Source organism: Daktulosphaira vitifoliae, unplaced genomic scaffold, assembly GCF_025091365.1.
Source record: "Daktulosphaira vitifoliae isolate Bord-2020 unplaced genomic scaffold, ASM2509136v1 Scaffold_3, whole genome shotgun sequence".
Lineage (NCBI taxonomy): Eukaryota > Metazoa > Arthropoda > Insecta > Hemiptera > Phylloxeridae > Daktulosphaira > Daktulosphaira vitifoliae.
In genome coordinates, this window is record NW_026099574.1 from 4,347,413 (window position 1) to 4,369,210 (window position 21,798).

General features: G+C 25.8%; 1 protein-coding gene across 2 annotated transcripts; it reads right to left on the reverse strand.

Annotated features, from left to right (window-relative positions):
• Positions 1-3,397: 3,397 nt before the first annotated feature.
• LOC126902722 (uncharacterized protein C05D11.1-like) lies at positions 3,398-20,972 on the reverse strand. Of its 2 annotated transcripts, none has more exons than XM_050680293.1 (18): positions 20,685-20,972; positions 20,483-20,623; positions 20,317-20,417; positions 20,022-20,231; positions 19,821-19,943; positions 19,602-19,756; positions 17,305-17,404; positions 16,958-17,233; positions 16,640-16,894; positions 14,702-14,875; positions 14,388-14,624; positions 13,011-13,191; positions 9,030-9,282; positions 8,774-8,960; positions 7,513-7,656; positions 5,845-6,005; positions 5,684-5,789; positions 3,398-3,664 (listed from the first exon to the last, which is right to left on the reverse strand). In XM_050680293.1, exons 1-18 carry the CDS (start codon positions 20,923-20,925, stop codon positions 3,653-3,655), a joined length of 3,057 nt encoding a protein of 1,018 aa, XP_050536250.1. In that variant the 5' UTR covers positions 20,926-20,972; the 3' UTR covers positions 3,398-3,652. The 2 variants fall into 2 exon arrangements, with proteins under 2 accessions (XP_050536250.1, XP_050536249.1); XM_050680292.1 differs by having other exon boundaries at positions 3,399-3,664; positions 5,637-5,789.
• Positions 20,973-21,798: the final 826 nt, after the last annotated feature.

Sequence of the window (21,798 nt, forward strand, 5' to 3'; positions counted from 1 at the left end):
CAATCAAATTATATATTCTAAAGTTTTATTGAAAAGTGAGTGTTTTCTTTTTCTTATTAAGTTTAATTCCTTTTACCACGTTGGCCCGCACAACAATCTATCACTTAACCTGCTCATTAGGGGGGGATTTAAAATAGCAACTTTTTTACAAAAATTAACTTTTTCAACTTAATTTTTNCTATCACTTAACCTGCTCATTAGGGGGGAATTTAAAATAGCAACTTTTTTACAAAAATTAACTTTTTCAACTTAATTTTTGAAAATGTTCCGGAAATACTGCGTCCTTCAAACATATATCAAATTAAAGCTTATTTTATGTGCTATAAAATGAAAAAAAAAATTTGTCCCGACAACCTATCTTCTATGCGCAAATGACTACCTTATTCAAAAATATGCTATTTTAACAAATTTTTTTTTTTAATTAAACACTATCTACAGATTAGCATCGAAGCGTATTTTTATGATAATGATTTTAATCACTGTCAGATATTATCTATACTGGACCCAACTATGCCACGACCCCACTGTGCCGCCACCCCACTGTGCTGGGTTTTTTTTTTAAAAATAAAAGTTACAGAAAATTTTTATATTTATCTCAATTATTGGGGATAAAATTATTTTTCATCAACTATTTCAAGATTTATGCGTGAAATGTTTTCGTCTTTGAATAAAATTTGTGAAATTTTATATGAAGAATGTTNGTTTGAATAAAATTTGTGAAATTTTATATGAAGAATGTTTTTAAATAAATAATCTGTATTAATGTGGGATAAGTTAAAATAATACTTACTGTGATAGAAAAGGTTGTGCGATCATTTATAAAGGTGTTTATATATTTTTGAATAAGTAGTGTACTTTGTACGTTTATGTTGAGGCGAAGAGTAGAATCCCAAAGTATATCTGCGGGATATATCATTAAATAACGATAATTTTGATTTTATTTGAAAAGTTACTATGCTGATCATATATTTTACTACCGAAATAAGATTTTGTTTCGTTAAATCTGACATTTGTAATGTGCAATATATTATAAAAATTAGGAACATTGAAAAATATTGTAATAATATGTGTTTAGGAAGTAGATTCAAAGCCACGAGTTGGTCGCCACTTTGTAATAAAAAGAAAGCGAGGTGGAGGGAAAGGGTTTAAATTAAATGGATTGAGTTAGATTTATTTATATCATCGTAATCTGTTACCCACTTTATCATATTTCTTAATATTACATAAATATCGTATATGTCTACACTTATCTTGATATCCAGATGGACTCGTTGATAGATGATGAATTTTGATGTCCCTTGTCGACGTGGATATATTAATTTAATTTAAATAAATAAAAATACTGATATCAGGAGCAACATACTGAATTTATTCCTATGGTTTGAATTAGTAACTTTAATATGAAAGAATAAGAGTATGGGTGATTAATGAATTGGTGTACTAATTTTCCTAGCCCTTTTATATTAAACTTGTGGGTAAAGTGATAGGGAGGCGGGTTTTTTTTTAAGAATTTATCTATTTCATTCTGCCGTCTGTTTGACGCCACAAATACGCTTATGGTAATTAAAAAGATTGACATTAATGTAAACATCGATCTGAGTGAGCGATATATTTGTAAAAAGTAATAAAATAATTGTTGGTCAGAAAATTAATTAAAATTGATAATTCTTTGTGTGAAAAAATTATTCTAGAAGTTTCTCGAAACTTCTATTTTAATTCATTACACTGATACGATCACATATACATAATCATATCCCACAACATCATTGTACCGCCGACTAGGCTTATAAAAATGACACAATGACACGCGTATTACTACAGAAGGACAGATTGCACACATAAAAACTATTGGAATTCACGGCCACCGTGCCATAATACTAATGTCCCAAACAGTAGTTGACTTTTTACCATCATCGCAACCATTACTCTTTTGTCTTTTACTTAATTTAAATTAGCTACCACCGAAATAGTGTGTGTCGCCGTCAGCTCCTGTATGATTATCATCTCTAGGTGACCAGCAGGTTGTATTGTTTATTTAATATTTCTTTACTTAATAAATATTTATATTGTTATTAACCATGAGTGTTATATATATATATATATATATATATACTGTAGTGCAATAAACAAAAATTAAAATAGCAGAGGATATGGTGGTAAGGTATGAAATGTTATCTCGGGGTCGAACTACATTTATTTATAAAATAATAAAATTTCTTTACCTCACTTATTCTTATTCTTGTTTGTTACGTAAATTTTTAAGAATTAAAGCATACAAATAAATATTCGCATTTACCTTTATTTCCTTTCGTAGTTGACTGAGTTAATCTTATGGTGATTTCTTCTTTCAGTGTTAATAATCGTTTATAGTGACTTGCGTTTATTTCAATTAATTAGTCTCTGTGTATATATCAAATTTAGAAAAGATTATTTACAATGAGACCTGCGTCTATTATAATTTGTTACATTTTTTTATATATTTTTTTAAACTTTTTTTATATTATACTATATTTTTACTAATAATATTTTCGATGAATTCCCTATAATCGATATCGATATACTTAAAATTTATTCTGAACTCGTCAAAATATAATTATAGGAATATGTCTATATTCAAAATATAATGAACAAGACTGTGATGGCACAGTGTTTCTCAGCGTAAAGCCTTTACTGGCGCGGACACAGTTAACCTCGTTAATATGTATTAAATATTGTTTCAATACATCTTTATAAAAACAATTTTTTTGTTTTAATTATTTTTTTATTGTTATAAATCATTAAAAAAAAAATATTAATCATTTTTATGTAACTCTTGGTGTTTAAATAAATGATACAATTGAAATATTCAGAGCTATTTTCCTTATAATTATATCCTATAGTTTTTAACTAATTAGTGATAACCTCAAAAATTATTGGTGATGGAAAACATATAATTGCTGATATGAAATTAGCACGAAATATTGAATAAAACTATATTTTATATTTTGATGAAGATTTTTTGTTGACCATTTATCCATAATTAACAACAAATTATTATCTAAAAAGTTCTGTGTCAAGCCCTTCAATTTTTGCACATGCTTGCCATAAAAGTAATAACTAATGTATAATTTTTTATAAATTATCCAAAAAAATTACAATTATTAAATATTAAATATCCATTTCATACTACGTTGAATTACTTTAATAGATATATATCTATTAAATATAAATATATTTATTCATAAATTATACTTATAAATCAACTACTAATTAGGAATAATAATAGAAATAGGAGTTAATTTTGCTTTTAGAATAATTAAATAATTTCTTAAAACTATCTACAGACTTGCATCGAAGCGTTTTTTATGATAGTGATTTTAATCAGTGTCAGATATAATCTATACTGGACCTAACTATATCACGTCCCCACTGTGCCGCGACCCCACTGAGCTGGTTTTTTTTTAATTGTATTTATTTATCAATCAATGATTAACAATAATGATTCTCTTAGGCTGAGTAATGTATATAATTTAATAAATAAAATATATAATAATTTTGAGATTGAATATAACAATTCAAAAAATTATTCCTAGAGGTATTTGAAAAAGTTTTTATCCAAGTATTCTGTTAGTTATTTACAAAACTTTCATCTAAAGACTTGTAAATATTCATTTTAATACCAATTCTGAAAATTCAAATAATATTTTTATTAGAAAATAGTTATTTTTATATTAATATGGCAATGTGGGGTAATTGTAAACTATTGGTGTAATTGTAATTGCATTTTTTTTTAATAAATTCACAAGTTTTTATTTCAAACTTAGTTTAATACCACAGTAACGCAAATGATGACCATAAAATTTCAATCAAAAATAAAATCTACTAAATATTATAAGAGAAAAAATAAATTAATAATCATCCCATTTGTTTACATTTACAGAACTTATACTGTTATAATACATACACCTCTCATTATTCAGTAGTCTATGTGTTATTGTCTATTAGTCATCAAATTAAATATATATTATTCATGTTAATACTTTAAACTATTCCAAGAAATACGTCTAAAAATACATTGATATAAATCTACTGTAATAATTATAAGAAGTTCTTTAGTTGTGACAAATTACCTATTTTAAGTAAAATAATATGTAATAAATAACACAAATTGAGTAATAAACAGATAATAGTAAAAGGTCGTGACACTTCTTGCATAGATAGATGAATTAAATTTAATATAAAAGGGCATAAAAACTGTCAATTTCTCTCACTACTACTTTACCTTATGAACTTTCAACGAATGCAAGAAGTGGCTTGACAAAATACGATTTTATATAGAAAATTGAAGTATTTTTTTTCAACATTAGTCCTGATATCATTAAGGTATATTCATATTCTACAAAAGATCCATAAGGTTTAAAGTTAAGTATAATGAGTACAAAATTAAGTAGGAAACCAAAAATAATAAAGTGATCTCTAGAATAAAATATTGTCAAATTAAATAAAGAGAATCAATAACGTTTGTACGAAGTNTTACTAAATTAAAATATGAGGGCATATTTTTTACTTCAACATAGGGGAGTGTAATATAGGTCATTATTTTATAAAACTGAAAAGAAAGCATTTTTGTAATGTTTGGTTTAACTATGAATTTCTTAATCTATTATTACAAAAATATAATATAGTCTATTATTTGTAAACCTAGAAGTAGAACACTTATGTAATGTTTGGATTAATTGTAATTCCCAGAATTATTGTTACTAGATCAGGAAGTAAATATTTATAAACCTTTTTTGAAAAATGATTACTATATGAATTTTATAAAAAACAAACAAAATATTTTAGTATATAAGATGAAACGGAATGAATTAAAAGGGAGGAAGAGAAGACCTCGGGAGTACCGAAGGTAATCTCTTTCCGTGTGGTACGTTTGTGACTTTAAGTTTTTTATTTTGTGTATTATTTATTTATCCGTTTTTAAGTGTATCAATATTTTATATGTTTTTATTTTGATTGATTATATCTTTATTAACTACATTTTGCGTTATTATTGAACTACTAAAAATATAAGTTAGAACAAAAGATTGTTCTACATATATAAATACAACAAAAGTGGCGCCCAACTAGCGACTCGAGCACACGACTCCGAGACTATACNTAGCCAGCCTATTCTAATCTTTGAGTGGGTTACCTGTGTAGTCAATACTAATAAAGACTCTCTTGCGTAGATAGAGAACCCACTTGTGGTTCCTATACTACTCGAGGTTTTTATTGACTCGTCAGCATAAGCCTAGATAACTACTGTTACGAGTGGCGTTGTTGATGATCTATGTGTGATAATTAATACAATAATTTCTATTTCAAATTATTATTATATTAATAAATTTTCAAACATCACTTTGCCTTTCTATATTTTACATCTTCTCATATACCCTCGTACTCATATCCCGAGAGAAAATAATATTATGTCATTTTCTTTATTCAATAAATATTATAGTAACTCAATTATTCTCATGCTCATACAATACCAACAAATAACAATAATTTTAATAGATTATTCTTCAATGATATTATTAATAAAAAAATATTACTGTTTTAACTAATTTCCTTTTTTTTGAGTTACTATAATACAGAATTTATAGATCTTAAAATATTACTTTTCAAATTCATTAGCTGTTTCTTCAACTATTGTAGGAGGACATACCATTGCAGTTAAGGTAGACTGTGGATTAAATAATGGCATCACATACTTTCTGCCAATTTCAGGAAGATCTTCAAGTTTTACTAATGATATTTTTTTAACTAAGTCCCTAAAGAAATACATTTTTTTTTTCAAATATTTCATTATAATAAATAAAATATTACTGGTTATAAGTTTGTGTTAAATTTCGGAAATAAAACATAATTGAATCCATATTTGATACGACAATTGTATTCTGTCTATTAACTATGTCAAATATAGCAGAAGATTTTGCTGATTCAAAAAGTGTTTGATCCCAAGAATATCCATTGGATAAACTTTCATCCTAAAATGACAGAAAAATTTAACCAGACAAAGTTTTTTCAATAAAACTTATAAATTTAGAATAAAAAACCCAGCACAGGGGGGTCGCGGCACAGTGGTGCCGTGGTATAGTTGGATCAAGTCTAATGATATCTGACAGTGATTAAAATCACTATCAAAAATAAACGCTTCGATGCAAATCTTTAGATAGTGTTTAATTAAAAAAAAATTGGTGTTTTATTCCAAAAGCTACTTGATCTACTGGTTCCTTATTAATATCTCGATTAAGATAAAGTATGTCGAATGAAAAAGGGTTTATTAAAAAATATTATTTCTCATAAAAAAATTGTGTGGATCCATAAACTTTTCAATAAGTTATAGCATTATAAAGTTAAATATAATATAAATAATAAAATCGAGAATTTTCACACGAAAATAGCATTCGGTAGCCATTTTCGCCGTGAAGACAAGTCCAGAGGTCAAATTTTTTTTTTTCAAATTAAAGTATATTACATTAGCTTTAATTTAAGATATATATAAAAGTGTCAGACCTTCCGGAACATTTTCAAAAGTTAAGTTGAAAAAGTTAATTTTTTGTGAAAAAGTTGTCATTTTAAATCCCCCCCTGTGGGCAGGTTAAGTGTCAGATTTACAAAAAAAATATACCAAATGATAAGTAAAGACATCAAGCATCTATATAAAAAAAAATTATATTGATATGTTCATTTTTGAAAAAGTTAGAGCATTATTAAGTTAAAAATATAAAAAAAAATTATTTTACAAAAATCGTAATTTTTTATTAACTTTGATGTCAACTTTCACCACGAAGACAAGTCCAGAGGTCAATTTTTTTTTTCAAATTAATGTATATTACATTAGCTTTAATTTAAGATATATATAAAAGTGTCAGACCTTCCGGAACATTTTCAAAAGTTAAGTTGAAAAAGTTAATTTTTTGTGAAAAAGTTGTCATTTTAAATCTCCCCCTGTGGGCCGAAAAAAGGTCAAATTTACAAAAAAAATATACCAAATGATAGGTAAAGACATCAAGCATCTATAAAAAAATATATATATTGATATGTTCATTTTTGAAAAAGTTACAGCAGTTTTTAGTAAAAAAAATTGAAAAAATTTCGAAAATTAGCGATTTAATTTTTTATTAACTTTGATGAGNAACGACTAGGAGGTCATATACTTTTCATGAATATTTCATTGGAAAAAACCTGTAGAGTAGTAGGCCGCTGGGAGGTTGGAAATCATTCTATGGAGCCATTACTTATATTAGAAAATAAAATGTATATGAAGAATTGGTGATGGTGATTAGTAACAAATACAAATTTTCTTGAACTAAGATTTACGGGATCATAACTTTTTCAAGTCCGCTACTACTTCAAGCTATAAAGTTATAATACAATCTGGTAAAAAAAGTAAATTTATAGTAATTTGATTGTACCTTGTGCCATTGACATATTCATAATAATATTTTTTTTATTAATTTAAACATTACTTTTTTTTTAAATTCTACATACTATTATTGATTTAGTGGCTTGATAAGCAGTTGGTACATTTACAGAACTGTAAATACTTAAAGAAATCTTTCCTTCATCTAGCTTTATTAAAATATCACAGGAATATGCCAAACCTAATCCTCTAACTTTCTTCCATATTGGTCCCTGTTCAAAAAAATAAGTACATTAATTAAATGAGTGACCAATGCAAGTTTTGAAAGTATTATACCACTAATTTTTACTTGTACTATTGCAATTATTATAAATTTATTTATTTTTTCTGATAACTACCTATAGAATTTTTTGAGCCCTTAAATCAATAGTTCTTTTTACATGTTAAGAATACAATATTGATTGATAATTTTGAAATGAGAATAAGGAATACAATTTAATAAAAAATTTATTTTTTTTTAATTATAAGTTAACTATTAGCTTTGATTTTAATCATCATCGTGATGAAGTCCATTATTGTTTAATTGTCAATATTAAATGACGTGTATACACAAAGTGATTGATTTATTATTGACTTCAAAATTTCTTCTTCTCCTTCATTAATTTAATGGTCCAATCACAACCAACGCTGCCATCAAAATCTCTCTCTATCTATTTCTCTGATATGCTGTCTCTAAAGTTGCGTTTTGGTTTATCATTACAATATCCATGGCAACTACGCCAATACATCGGGTTTTGGGTCGTCTTTAGGGTCTTGTTTTATTTATTTTATTGATGAGCACATTTTTAATTAACTGTCCATCTGCTGGATGTGTTAGGTAGATGTTAACCCTCAGTACACCGAAATGATTAGCAATGTATGAATTTTTTTTAAACCCAACTAAACCTTATAATCACGTATTTCTCAACTTTATTGTACATTAAGCAGCATTTTTTCAATTTTAAATCTGGTGATAGGTCTAATGTATTAAATTATGATCCAGTATCAAAAATTGAGACATTATATAAATTATTAGCTCTTTTAAATGAAATTCTTACACCATTCCAACATGAGATTCGAAAATAATTCTACTATCACTAATCTATTACTTTTTTATTACTGCATAAATTCGAATTAATATCACACAAAATATTAATTATGAATAATAAACCTTTTAATTTTCAGCACTCAGAATGATTAAAATTTTCTCACTCTTTAAATATATAAAATTATCTGTAATCATAGTTCTACAAAAATAAATAAATTTCATTGACCATTTTGATTAGAGAAAAAAATATTCGATCACCTTTTTCTCAATTTTAAAAAAACATTATGATAATGATTACATACTTCCATCTGAGTAAAGTATGTAACAAACACATAAAGAGTAGCCAAGTCTGGATGATTATAATCTTTTATACAATCAGTAACTTGTTTGAAATAAGTTGATTCAATAGAACCCATTCCAACAATACAAGCTCGAATTTCACTTTGGTTTAAGGGTACCGTAGCTTCAAAGTCATAAAGTGTATCATATCTATAAATTTAATTATTATTAAAACTAATATAAAGTATAATTTTTATACTATAACCCAATTTTTATTACGGATGTACTGATGCTTTTAAATTATCTGGAATAATTTTTTGTAATGCAGCAGAAGCTTCAGGAATAATATCACATAATTTATCTATATTACCAGTTATGTGTAATTTAATGTTATCTGGATTAGCTAAAAATAATTTTAATTTATTCAAATCTTCATTTACAACTTTCCAACCTTCTTCAGATTCGATTGTTTTTTGCAAACTAGTTAAAAAATTATATTGTCTTAAAGTACTACATGCGTAATCATTGTAATCTGAAAAAAAAAATTAATTAATAACAATATTAATATTAGCAAGGAAATTAAAATAATGAGTCATGAAATAAAGTAAATTATTATATATTTATGATTACATAAAGACTTGCAAATCTTCCATTTTTAACAACCATGTTTATTCCACTTAATAATTTGATATTAAAAATAGTATCTTGAGTATTTTTTTAAACATTAACAGATTAAATCCAAATATTATTGTTGTTAATATTAATATTGTTAATTAGAGATAATAATAAATTATTCTTTTATTATTATGATTTTAAAAAAAGACATGTAGTAATAATTTCATGTAATGTTATTTTGCTAACTATTCTTTAAATTAATGTTTTAATATCTCGATTTTATGTAAAATTTAGTAAATGTTTTATTATTATTATATCTGCTTCTACAATAATAAATCCAATTTTATTAGCACTAATAGTCCAATTGTTTTAACCTTTTTGACTTATTATTCTTAAATGATCTTTTTTAGATCCGACTATCACTAAGCTGAATTAGATATCATCTAAGAAACGATTGATTTTATCATTTCTAGATTATATCTACTTTTGGAAATTATTTGTGTTGTTTCCAATGTACTTAAAAGCAACAGAAATATTTTTCATGTTATCTCATTATATAACACACAAAATAAATGTTGTTCAAATTTTTTTAGCTTCGATGAGAAGCTGGAAGGTGTTGGTTTTACTATGATGTGTTTTTTTTTTGTGTCTGTTACCACTTCTGAGCTCTCATTGTACCGATTTCTTTCAACGATACGCCAAAAGATCACAAATCGTATCTAGTCGAAGACATTACCTTCAAAAATTGAAAAAATTTCTCTCGTTCCCCGTAAATGGGGGAAATCTCCAAAAAAATTACAAATTTAAAAATCGCTAATTTTTTCAATTTTTTCAATTTTTTTTACTTAAAACTGCCATAACTTTTTCAAAAATGAACAAATCAATATATATATTTTTTAATAGATGCATAATATCCTTACCTATCATTTGGTATATTTTTTTTTGTAATTCTGACACTTAAAATTTACTTAATGTAAAGATTAAAATACATTTAAAATGAAAACTTTTTATAAAAATTAATATTTTCAACTTAACTTTTGAAAGTGTTCTGGAAAGTCTAAAACTTTTATATTTATCTTAAATTAAAGCTAATGTAATTTGCTTTATTATAGAAAAAAAAAATTGACCTCTGGACTTGTCTTCGTGGTGAAAATGGCTACCGAATGCTATTTTTGTGTGGAAATTCTGGATTATATATTTACATTTTTAACTTTATAATGCTAAAACTTATTGAAAAGTGTATGGATCAACACAATTTTTTATGACATATAATATTTATATCCCTTTTTCATTAGACATACTTTATCTTAATCAGGATATTAATAAGTAAATAGCAGATCATGTAGCTTTTGGAATAATCCACCAATTTTTTAAAATTAAACATTATCTAAAGATTTACATCGAAGCGTTTATTTTTGATAGTGATTTTAATCACTGTCAGATATCATTATACTTGATCCAACTATGTCACGTCACCACTGTGCCGCGACCCCCCTGTACTGGGTTTTTTACAATAAAATGCTATAACTTTTTAAAAAATGTATGGGTTAATACAATTTTTTCATGGGAAGTAGTATTTATACAGTGGGTCAAAAAAGTCTCCGTACACCAATGTCAAATTTTTTCAACAACATAAAATAGCGACTCAAAAGTTAAATAACTTCATATTTATATCACACATTTACTCAGAAACATATTAATATTGGTTTTTAGAAAGATGAAGCATATATACTAATTTGTTTACTTAATACATTTATAAATATAAACAATTTTAGGAAAATGTGAGCAAAAAAAGTCTCCGTACATTTATAGATGTCTATTAATTACAGATAAAAATGGGACTATAATAGGAGAAACCCATAAAGACTTATACGTATGGAGTACCACATATCTGCGGGCATGTCATTATTGTTTCTATAGCAATTAAGGGCGGTAGACAAACGCTTAGCGCGTTTTATTCAGTTTATACACATTGAACAATGGAGATACCTATTGCAATTCGCAAATTAGTAATTAAACTAAGAGAAGATGTTAATTCTCTTAGAAATATTGCACAAACAATAAATAAATTACATTCGACTGTACAATTTATAATAAACCGATATAATGAAACTGGTTCTTTCGAAAATCGAAAACGTAGTGGTCGTCCCCAAAAATTATAATCTCATCACAGGAGTGCTATACTAAGAACAGTTAAGACGGAACCAAAAACAAGTGCACCAAAACTTGTTGGTATGATTGATAATGACTACAATGTAAAAGTTGTGCCTCAGTCAATTCGTAATGTCATTAGAAACGCAGGATATAAAGGTTGTGTAGCTAGGAAAAAACCTTTTATCAGTAAATTAAATAAAAAAAAACGTTTAGATTTTGCGAAGGCACACATAAACAAGGGAAATGATTTTTGGAAATCTGTATTATTTAGCGATGAAAGCAAATTTAATATTTTTAGTTCAGATGGGCGAGTTATGGTGTGGAGAAAACCTAACAAGCAAATGGATTGCAAAAATTTGTGCCCGACGGTAAAACATGGGGGTGGTAATGTATTAGTTTGGGGCTGTATGAGCGCTGCAGGTGTTGGTAATTTGGTATTTATCGTGGTATAATGGATCAACATGTTTATTTAAACATTTTGAGAAATAATTTGCATGCAAGTGTTGAAAAACTAAAAATTGGCAATTCGTTCATTTTTCAACAACATAACGACCCAAAACATACCGCGAAAAAAGTTAAAGAATGGTTCTTATACCGTGTATCAAAGCAACTTAACACATCTCCGCAATCACCAGACATGAATCCTATAGAACATTTATGGGATGAAATAGGTAGACGTCTAAAAAATGATCAAATTCGAAACAAAGAACAATTGAAAACAGCAATTCTTGAAGTATGGAACAGTATTGACTCAACTGTTACATTAAAATTAGTAGAATCCATGGAAAAACGTATGAATAAGTTCTTAGGGCTAAAGGAGGGCCAACTGATCATTAATGATGATTATTATTATATATTAATTAAGTTAAAAATATTAATGTTAATTTGTTTTTTCATGTCAATTACAAATGCTTATTCAAATGTTAATAATTTTCATGGAAAAGAAATCGCGTTCTGTTACTAGTAAATAATGTAATAAGTGTTTACTTCTGTACTTTACATAATATGAACTAACATTTGAAACCATAGGAAAATTGTAAAAATCAAAATTTAACAAACTTCAAAATGCTGTATAAACATAACTACTGAATTAAAAGTTTTGAGTTGTTGGTAAAACTTATTAAATAAGTTTTAAAGAAAAATTTTGATTACAAAATTTTATAAAATGTCTATTTTCAAATCTTAAAAAAATTTTTAATAAAAAATCAATTTTTAAAATATTTTTTGAAATTGCGAAAAATAACATAAAACATATTTTAAAAATAGTTCTGTATTGTAAAAATTGATTAAAAAAAAAAAGTTATGTAGATCATAAGTTATATGAGATTAAATATGTTCCACTCTGTATATATATATTATACATAAATGATTTATGATTATTCTATTTTCTAGAGTAATTGACGTTTACTTTACATAGCTCTACCATGCAGTGGTTTACAAAGAATAATAATAATAATATATATATATTGTATTATCCATTTAAATAGTTACCTTGTTTGTACATCATATTTATTAAAATTTGATTTAACATATGAGTTTCATCTCTACTATAGCTAGGGACTTCATTTATAATTTTTGACAAATTGATGGATAACTTTTCTTTAGTAATGACTGTATTATAAAGAAAATCATGAAGCCATTTGATGCTTTTATGATAATTTTCTGGTACGACCTATTCAATTAAAACATTCAATAAAAAATTTAAGTTTCAAATATCAATTATGTATAATTTTATATTTAACAATAAATCAATAATTAACCAACTATTATATCCAATATGATAACAATTTTTTGATTATGTTATGTAAAACAAAAAAATATATTTAAATAATAAAAAATTTGATCGTATTAAAATATTTCTAAAATTGTATTGAATAAAGCATTTCTTTATTATATTAACAAGGTGAGGTCACGGTGATGGAATACATATTTTCAAAATAGTTATATGAATTTAATTTACATTGAATAAATAGTAACACTTATTTTGAATACTTTACCAATACCCCTCCTAAACGGGAAAAACGACTTTGAAAATTTGAACTATCTTGAATAGCCCTTTTTATCTTCTCCGAGGGCAGAGATCAAATGGCTGATTGGTAACACGTGAGTCTAATGCACTGCAGGTATAAGGTATAAATTCCGCAGGGTGCGGGATACCTTTTGCACTAATTTTAATAGTATTTATACATATATTTATATATTTCTATATTTTCAAATAAATGATCTTTTGATTTTAACATGACGTTTAATTATTTTCCTGAATTTTTATATAAAATTAATACAATAAATATTTTTATAATAGACGATTTCACTAACCTTTATTTACGCAATCGATCAAACCCTCCAAAAAATAAACAGAATCATAATCGTTGAAAATATTTTTTTAATGCTTGTAGTTATACTTTAAATGGAGAAAATCATGTATATTAATATTAATATAAATACTCTAAAAATAATGTAGAAAAATATGCAAAAAGTATCCCCCCGCCCAAGTATTAACCTCGTACTTCTAGTTATCTAGGCACACGCATTACCAACTAACCAATAGGTCGATGTACTCAGAAGATAAAAAGGAATATTTAAGCTAATTCAATTATTCAAAGTCGTTTTTTCCGTTTAGTTTGGCCATTGACAAAAAATCCAAAATAAGTGTAACTATAAAATCAATGTAGATTAAATTCATATAACTTATTTAAAAATCTATCACGTCCATTACGGTAATGGGATCACGGTATTGTTCCCATTACCGTGACCTCTTATAAGTATAATAAAATAAAATCATAAAATATATTATAATAAATTAATAGAAAATAAATTCTCGTTTTTAAAATTAAATAAATGTAAATACTTTTTTTCATTAGAACATACAGAAATCGTTAAAAGTACAGCAGAGGAAATAAAACCATTAGAAAACGGAGATGATGATCCGATCCCAACAGATGCACTATATGAAACAACATCTTTTTCTAATTCTGCAATGACATCCGCATATTCTAATTTCGTACCATTTCGTATAACAGTACTTTCCGTAATCAAATCAAGATAAATGGGTAAGTATTTTCTAAGATTCAATGCCAAATCTTTAGTGTTGATAATTACGTTCATCTGGATGGAATTATAGAATAGTATAATTAGTAGGTCTTAAAAGTACTTAAAAATTATTCATAATTATTTTTACTTACGTAAACAAAATTACTTTTAACATTGTCTATTTCAACAAATAATGGAACTTCAGAAGTTTTGAATAAATTGTGTTGATTTATTGAATTTGATGAAAAAGTATCAGGAGTTAAAAACTGAATGAGTTCAACATTAGGGATTTTAACTGACGTCAATATTTCACTGGGTGGTTTTTTCTAAAATTTAAGTACTCATAAATTAATTCAGGCCATTAAATCACTCTTATAATATTTCATTAAAAATTCAATATAAGATAAAATACGAATAATTATTTGAGTCAATCTCAAAATATTTTTCTAATTTTTTTTTATTACCTTATAAAATTTATTATGTGCTTTTAAGAATGACAATTACTTAAAACAATAGATATATGGGCTATCACCACGATGGCAGCAATAATACTGCTTACACTGGTATTTTAAAACCAAAGCAATAATAAATTTTACTTGACATCCAAATCTTTAAAAAAAATTGTAAATACAAAGTTGTCTGTAATTAATTCCTATCATATTATAAAGTTAAAAATAGAGGTTCCCATTTAAGAAAATTATAAATAAAGTTTTTTATTCCTGAAGGAACGAGATAAAAGACTAAACTATATTGTAGAGAATTTGAAACCTAGTATTTTTTATTTTTACAAAAATTAAAAATTCTAAGTAGTTTTTGAGAATATGAGTGTCTTACCAAATTTTGATTACTCTAAATATTGCAATTGGACTTTTGTCAGCCTGCAACAACAACGTAGTTTGCCAATTGCATAACGACTAGCTATGGTAGTAAAGATCGCCACTACCTAGGCGAGGTATCACATCTATCAGATATATTTATCGGACCATAAGTGGACTTTAATTTTAAGTTAATTAAAAGTATAATTTTAGTTGATATGTCGTTATATGTATAAATGATTAAAAAGCCTCGTGGTTTATTAACCACAACTATGATAATTAAAGTTGTATGTGGTTGATATGTAAAACAATACATTCGAGTACTTAAGTTATTCGTGCAATAAAATAAATATTACAGTTAAAATTAATTAGGAAATTTAATTTAATTGTTAAAAAAGAAAATTAAGTTAAACATAGACAAAAATACGAATGTATCAAAAATCATGTCTACAAATAAAGGCAACAAAAATAAAATAAAATATTTAAACAAAAAACAATTAATATTAGAAAAAATCTCCGTCGGTATTGGAACACATCCGTTAATGTTAATCGGAAATTAATGAAAATAACAGGAGCGATCTGAGCACTCGCTCCTTAGCGTTGGATAGAAGAAAAGGGAAACACGTGTTTTCCACACAAAAACAAGTTAATTTATAATAAAAATAAAATAATTGATAAAATACATAAATTTAATATATATAAGAAAACGATACCCGGACTCCGAAGAGAACCCATCCAATGGTTTGGATGCTTCGCCCAAAAAACCTGGCCGTTCGCCTTTAGCGGCTCTACTCCATCATTGGAAAAAGTGACAATAAGACAACAAATGTGTGCACTATAGTACGGTCAATGACAGAAGAAGGATGGAGAAGAGCCAACACCGATCTAACGGAAATTTCAAATCAATAACTGCCAGTCTTTTTAGGAGGGATCAATACCGATAAACATTTCGATTTTAATTATATTTATTATCTTTTGTCGCCTTATCTAGCGGTCAGCAGCAAAAATAATGAGTGGTTTCATCGTTGTGTCAGGAAAAGGTTCTTTTGCGTGATAAAATAAATAAGTAGACATAACAAAAAATTATAAACGGTCCACTTTCGAATTTGTGACGTTACAATATATTATACACGATTAACAAAATAAGTTTTTCCAAAATTATTATTTATTGCAAGTTTAAACTTAAAATGATTTAATATTCCTAATTAGGACTATCAGATCATGAATAATAACTATTATAAAAACATTTATTATTTAATAATTTTTTTTTATTACTTCAGAATCTGTTTTAGCCTTTTGTAGTTCAATAGCTTTTAATTTTAAACCTTCATCCCCTAATTCTTTTTTGCGTTGTGATACTCTTTGAATTTCTTCATTAGCTAGCTCATCTTTTTTTTTTATAGATGGAATTCCTTTTACAACTACTTTGTGATTGTTTATAAAATAATCAGTTAAAATCTCTTTCCAAAACGAGATATCTTCTTTGAGAAGATTATTCAAAATGCTAATTGTGTTCAATCTTTCGTCTAACTAAAATTATGCAGTCAAAATAAATTATGTAATGTGCCTTTAATATTATTTTATTTTACTTACATCTGATTGACTCTTTCCATACAAAAAGTCTTTAATTATTAATGTTGATAAAGTAGAACTAGGATCAGTTTCTAGACTATTTAATACGGATAGTTTATATTTTTCAATAGATATTCTCAGATTTTCAAGGTTAAAATAAACATCATCATCATTAAGCTTTTTAAATACTTCATTTAACTTTATTGGTATTTGATCTTCATTTAATTTTTGAATTGGTACACTTTGAAATTGAAGAAGTATAAATGGATTTAAATTATCGCTCACATGGTAAGCTACCTTAAAATAAAAAAATGATAAGTCACTAATAACAATAGATTGAACTAAATAAATATTTGTATTATTTTTACCGAACTACACAATGGGTCAGATATTTCAACGAACTCCTTTGTTAAAGCACTTATTGAAGTATAAGTTAAATAATATAAAAGTGAATTACAAGCAATATTCCTATAAAAAATATATGTAATTTAATTTGTTCCAACAGTGAGTGGTTCTTATTGTTTATATGACTCTCTGATTATAATTGTTTGATTATTTATGATTAAAATATTATAATTTTTAAGACATTATATTTCAAATTTAAGTCTATGAATAGACAGATAAACAGATCTAACTGACAACTCCTATAACTTTTATTACAATTAACATTTATTAGTAATTTTTCAAATAATAATTTATGAATTTTTATACAACGATAAATTCACATTTCTTATTATTTATAGGAAAAAAATTTAAATATTTTTGTTCAAAATTTTTTTATTCTTTTTTTATAAAAACCGATAACAACATTAGGATAAGTACTTGTATAATTACTAGCATTTTAATATATACNAATTGTATGGACCGATAACAACATTAGGATAAGTACTTGTATAATTACTAGCATTTTAATATATACAGTGATACGCAGTAATTGTGAGTGCATGACGTCCTAGTGTACACATTAGAAAGACACAAAAAATATCGATGTCTAATTTTTTAACAGCCACAATTCTCCCACACAGATATAAACATATGAATAATTTCCGAAGTACTGGTCCAAAAGTTGTTGACGATTCATTTTCATAGTTGAATAATTTTCAATTTTATAAGCTAGTTCAAATGTATTTTGCCATTAAAAAAATATTTAGACACTCTTGTAAGATTTAACTAAAACTTATTTATAACAGATAGATGGCGATACATTACTAACTAATAAAATAAAAAAAAAAGCAATCATTTTAAAAGAAATCAAGTGGCTAAAGAATCTATTTTAATCCCAATTATGCAGAATAGTCCATATGTTATATGACAAATATAATAATTTACGATCTATTAAATATTATGCATTCATTTTTTTTAATAACTTATGCATTTTTAGTCTACGATAAAAGCATATTTTTATTATTTTTTTTAACAAAAAAGAATTTCTAATTAAAAAAAAAAGTTAATATATTTTATTATTAAGAAGAAATAATAAAATATACGTTTTTAATGTAGACAAGGAATGCATAAATTATTAAAAAAAAAAGTAATGCAAAATATTTAGTAGATCATAAGTAATTAGATAGGTCAAAACATTGTAGACCACTCTGTATATTTTGGATTCAAATGATTATTTTAACACTAGCTATACGATTTCTTTTAAGATATAAATTTTATTGAGAATATGTATTTTTTTTCAGACGTTTTAAACTAGCTTATAAAAATGAAAATTAGCTAATTAATAAAATAACTATTTGATACCATCTTTTGAACTAATATTGAGGAAGTTATTCACATCTGTCATATTATTTTTTAGACTATTTTCAACTTTATAATCAACTTAAATACCGGAGGCTCCGGTATTATGAGAACCAAATTAATGATAAGTTTCTATTTTAAATCTAAATCTATAAACAATTTTTAAATGCAAAAGGTTGATAGGATAAAAAAAACTATAGGAATAAAAAAGTTTAATTTTTTTTTTATAATATAATCATACTAAAAATAGTTGTTTCCATTAAATGAAATTAAGATTTAGGTGTTTTATTTTGGAATGAAAGACAAAAAATTATTTAACTACATATTATTATAAAACTTTTTAATTAAATATTAGGTTCCTTTACAAAAACTGAAAATATTCAATAGTTTGTTAATTGACCACTCAATACACAGAGTGATTTCTTAACTACGCCTTTTGAAATATCTTCGAAAATGTTAGAGGTAATCATTATTTTAACTATAATTTGTTAATTTGCTTTAAAAGTTAATTTTCTGACACCATCCTTTATATCCTAAGCTCATATCAACTCTCGATTTTCAAATGGAAATCCAATTTTTTTTATATTATCTGAACTATTCAATTGAAAAAAAAAATTTTTTATGTAATTCGATTAATCTAATTAAAGGCATTACCTTTAAAAGTTGAAAAATAACAGTTAAGAAAATAAACGCATCATATGCAAATTTCGACAGCCGAAAGCCGCCTTTGTTCGGTATCAAGAGTGGAGAACAATGCGTGATGATCACCGATTATCGTATTAATAACTGGCCATCTGATATCGAGAGAAACATAAGTGAGCGCCCGCCTAATGCAGAGTGTGGTATGTGTCAAAAATTATAATTTTAATATTAAGTATATTTTATAAGTAATATTATATATAATATTGAATAGATTAAATACTTGTATATATAATTTGACACAACTGGGCTTCTCCAACCAAAAGTGACAACACCATTTTTTTCTTCATCACTTGGAAATAGTTCTACATAATTTAAAGATTCTGTTAAAGGATCTACAGGGCTCTGCCAGGGTTTTACATATTCTTCACGACATCCCTTTATTTTTTATATTTAGAGTTAAAACTTTATTAATAATGAAATTAAATATAAATTACATTACTTTTGATAAAATCTTTTGGATAACTGGTTCTAGACTATTAAATAAAGAAGAATGGTCTACTTTTCCAGTAATAAGAAGTAACAGATTTTCAGGCCGGTAAAATTCATGATGGTATTTACAAATCTATCAAATTAAATTTGTTAGAAACACATTATTATTATGCATTATATTATGAACAGATTTAATAATAATCTTTTGTACTTTTTCAATAGTAGTTGACTCTCGTAAATTTTTCATAAGTCCTCCTTGTACTGATTTGTAGCCACATTTACCAGGATATAATTTTTTAAACAACGAATAATATACAATATTATCTTCATTATTTTCAAGTCCTTGCATTTCAGAATAAACAACGCCAGCATCTTCACCTTCTGAAGTTACATGATGAACTTCCGTGACAAAACCAGCATTCTAAAAATTTATGTGATGTTGATGACAATTTATAAATAAAGTACCCCTGAGTGTGTAAATTAAAAAAAACTAAAATAAATATTACAGTTAAAGTAGGATATAAAATATGGTCAAGATAAATTGGAAGCAAAGAAAGAAATCCGTCACTCCCAGCTGTGCTGATTGTATAACGAGTATGATCCACATCTATAAAATAATATATTAATCATAAGAATATAGGCAAAATTTATAATAATTTGTTGATAAATTACCAGTGTGAGCGTTAGTTCCTGAAGCAAGACAACGATTTGCCAATAAATCAAGAACTCCTTTGTAAGGATAATTTTCTGATCCAAGAAATATTAAATGTTCTAATGTATGAGGAATACCATCATCATCGTGGGTTTCCGTGGCTAAACATTTAATAAAATAAATCATTTTTATGTCAAAATATAACTTATTAAATTAATTTACCCAAAGTGAAATATCCATTTACAAGAGGTCCATCAATGTCACCAAATACAATAGTAATTCCAGTACGTAAGCATTGATACTTATAAACTGGTATAACATTTTCAAATAATGAATGATTGAGAAGCCTATATTTATCAGCAAAATTTTGGTTTATGATACCATCATTAGATGCTAAAATAATATCGGTTATAAACCCAAAAATTAAAAGACTTTGTAATATGATAAGAAGGTACCCCTTCATTTTTGTATACGTATATATTTTAGATTTTAGATTTATCTTGATTGAGCCGTCTGTGTTTTGCGTTTTATATCTTCTTGTTTTTGATAATATTTGATCAGCTTTGACGCAACTTCAATAACATTGTCAAAAACATTTAAAAATCTAACAAATATTTGGTAATAAACAGTTTTTTAACTTTTACTTTTGTAGCATAATCAGTCACATTTATTTTATAGTATAAGTAAATAACAAATTGATTAAAAATAGATACGTAATATAAAAAATGAACATCTTAAATTTATATTTTTAGAAACAAATATTTTTTAACTATTCGTAACGAAATTGTCAGATTCATTATTATTTTTTTCTAAAATTTGGTATAAATTTAAAGAAGTCATACTATCAGACATCATTTTGGTAGGCTTAAAATAAATACAGTTGTCAGAGTTTTATTTATTAATTTCTGATCCTAAAATATAATATTAAATAACTCATTGTAAAATTAGCTACCTAATTTGATTATGAATGAATTTATTAATTTCATTAAAGTTAATTATTCTATTTTCTTTTTATATAATATTATAATTTGTAATTTTTATTTATATTTTTTACTTCAATATATACAGCATAAACACTTACTGGACTAGATGGCGGAAAGTAACACGTACCTAGCAATGCTTTTTTTTTTATTTCCCACTTTAATTAAAACAAATACTTGTTCAAGATTATCGAATTCAACTGAAACATGTTCGGCTGAAAAGCGTTTATGCACACAGATTATAATACCGCCACCACGTTGACATGAACTAGTTTTGATACTACGGTCAACACGAAAGGAATTGAGGTTATGTAATCCTAATTCAGCGCTTGAATATCCGTATTTAGCCATATCTT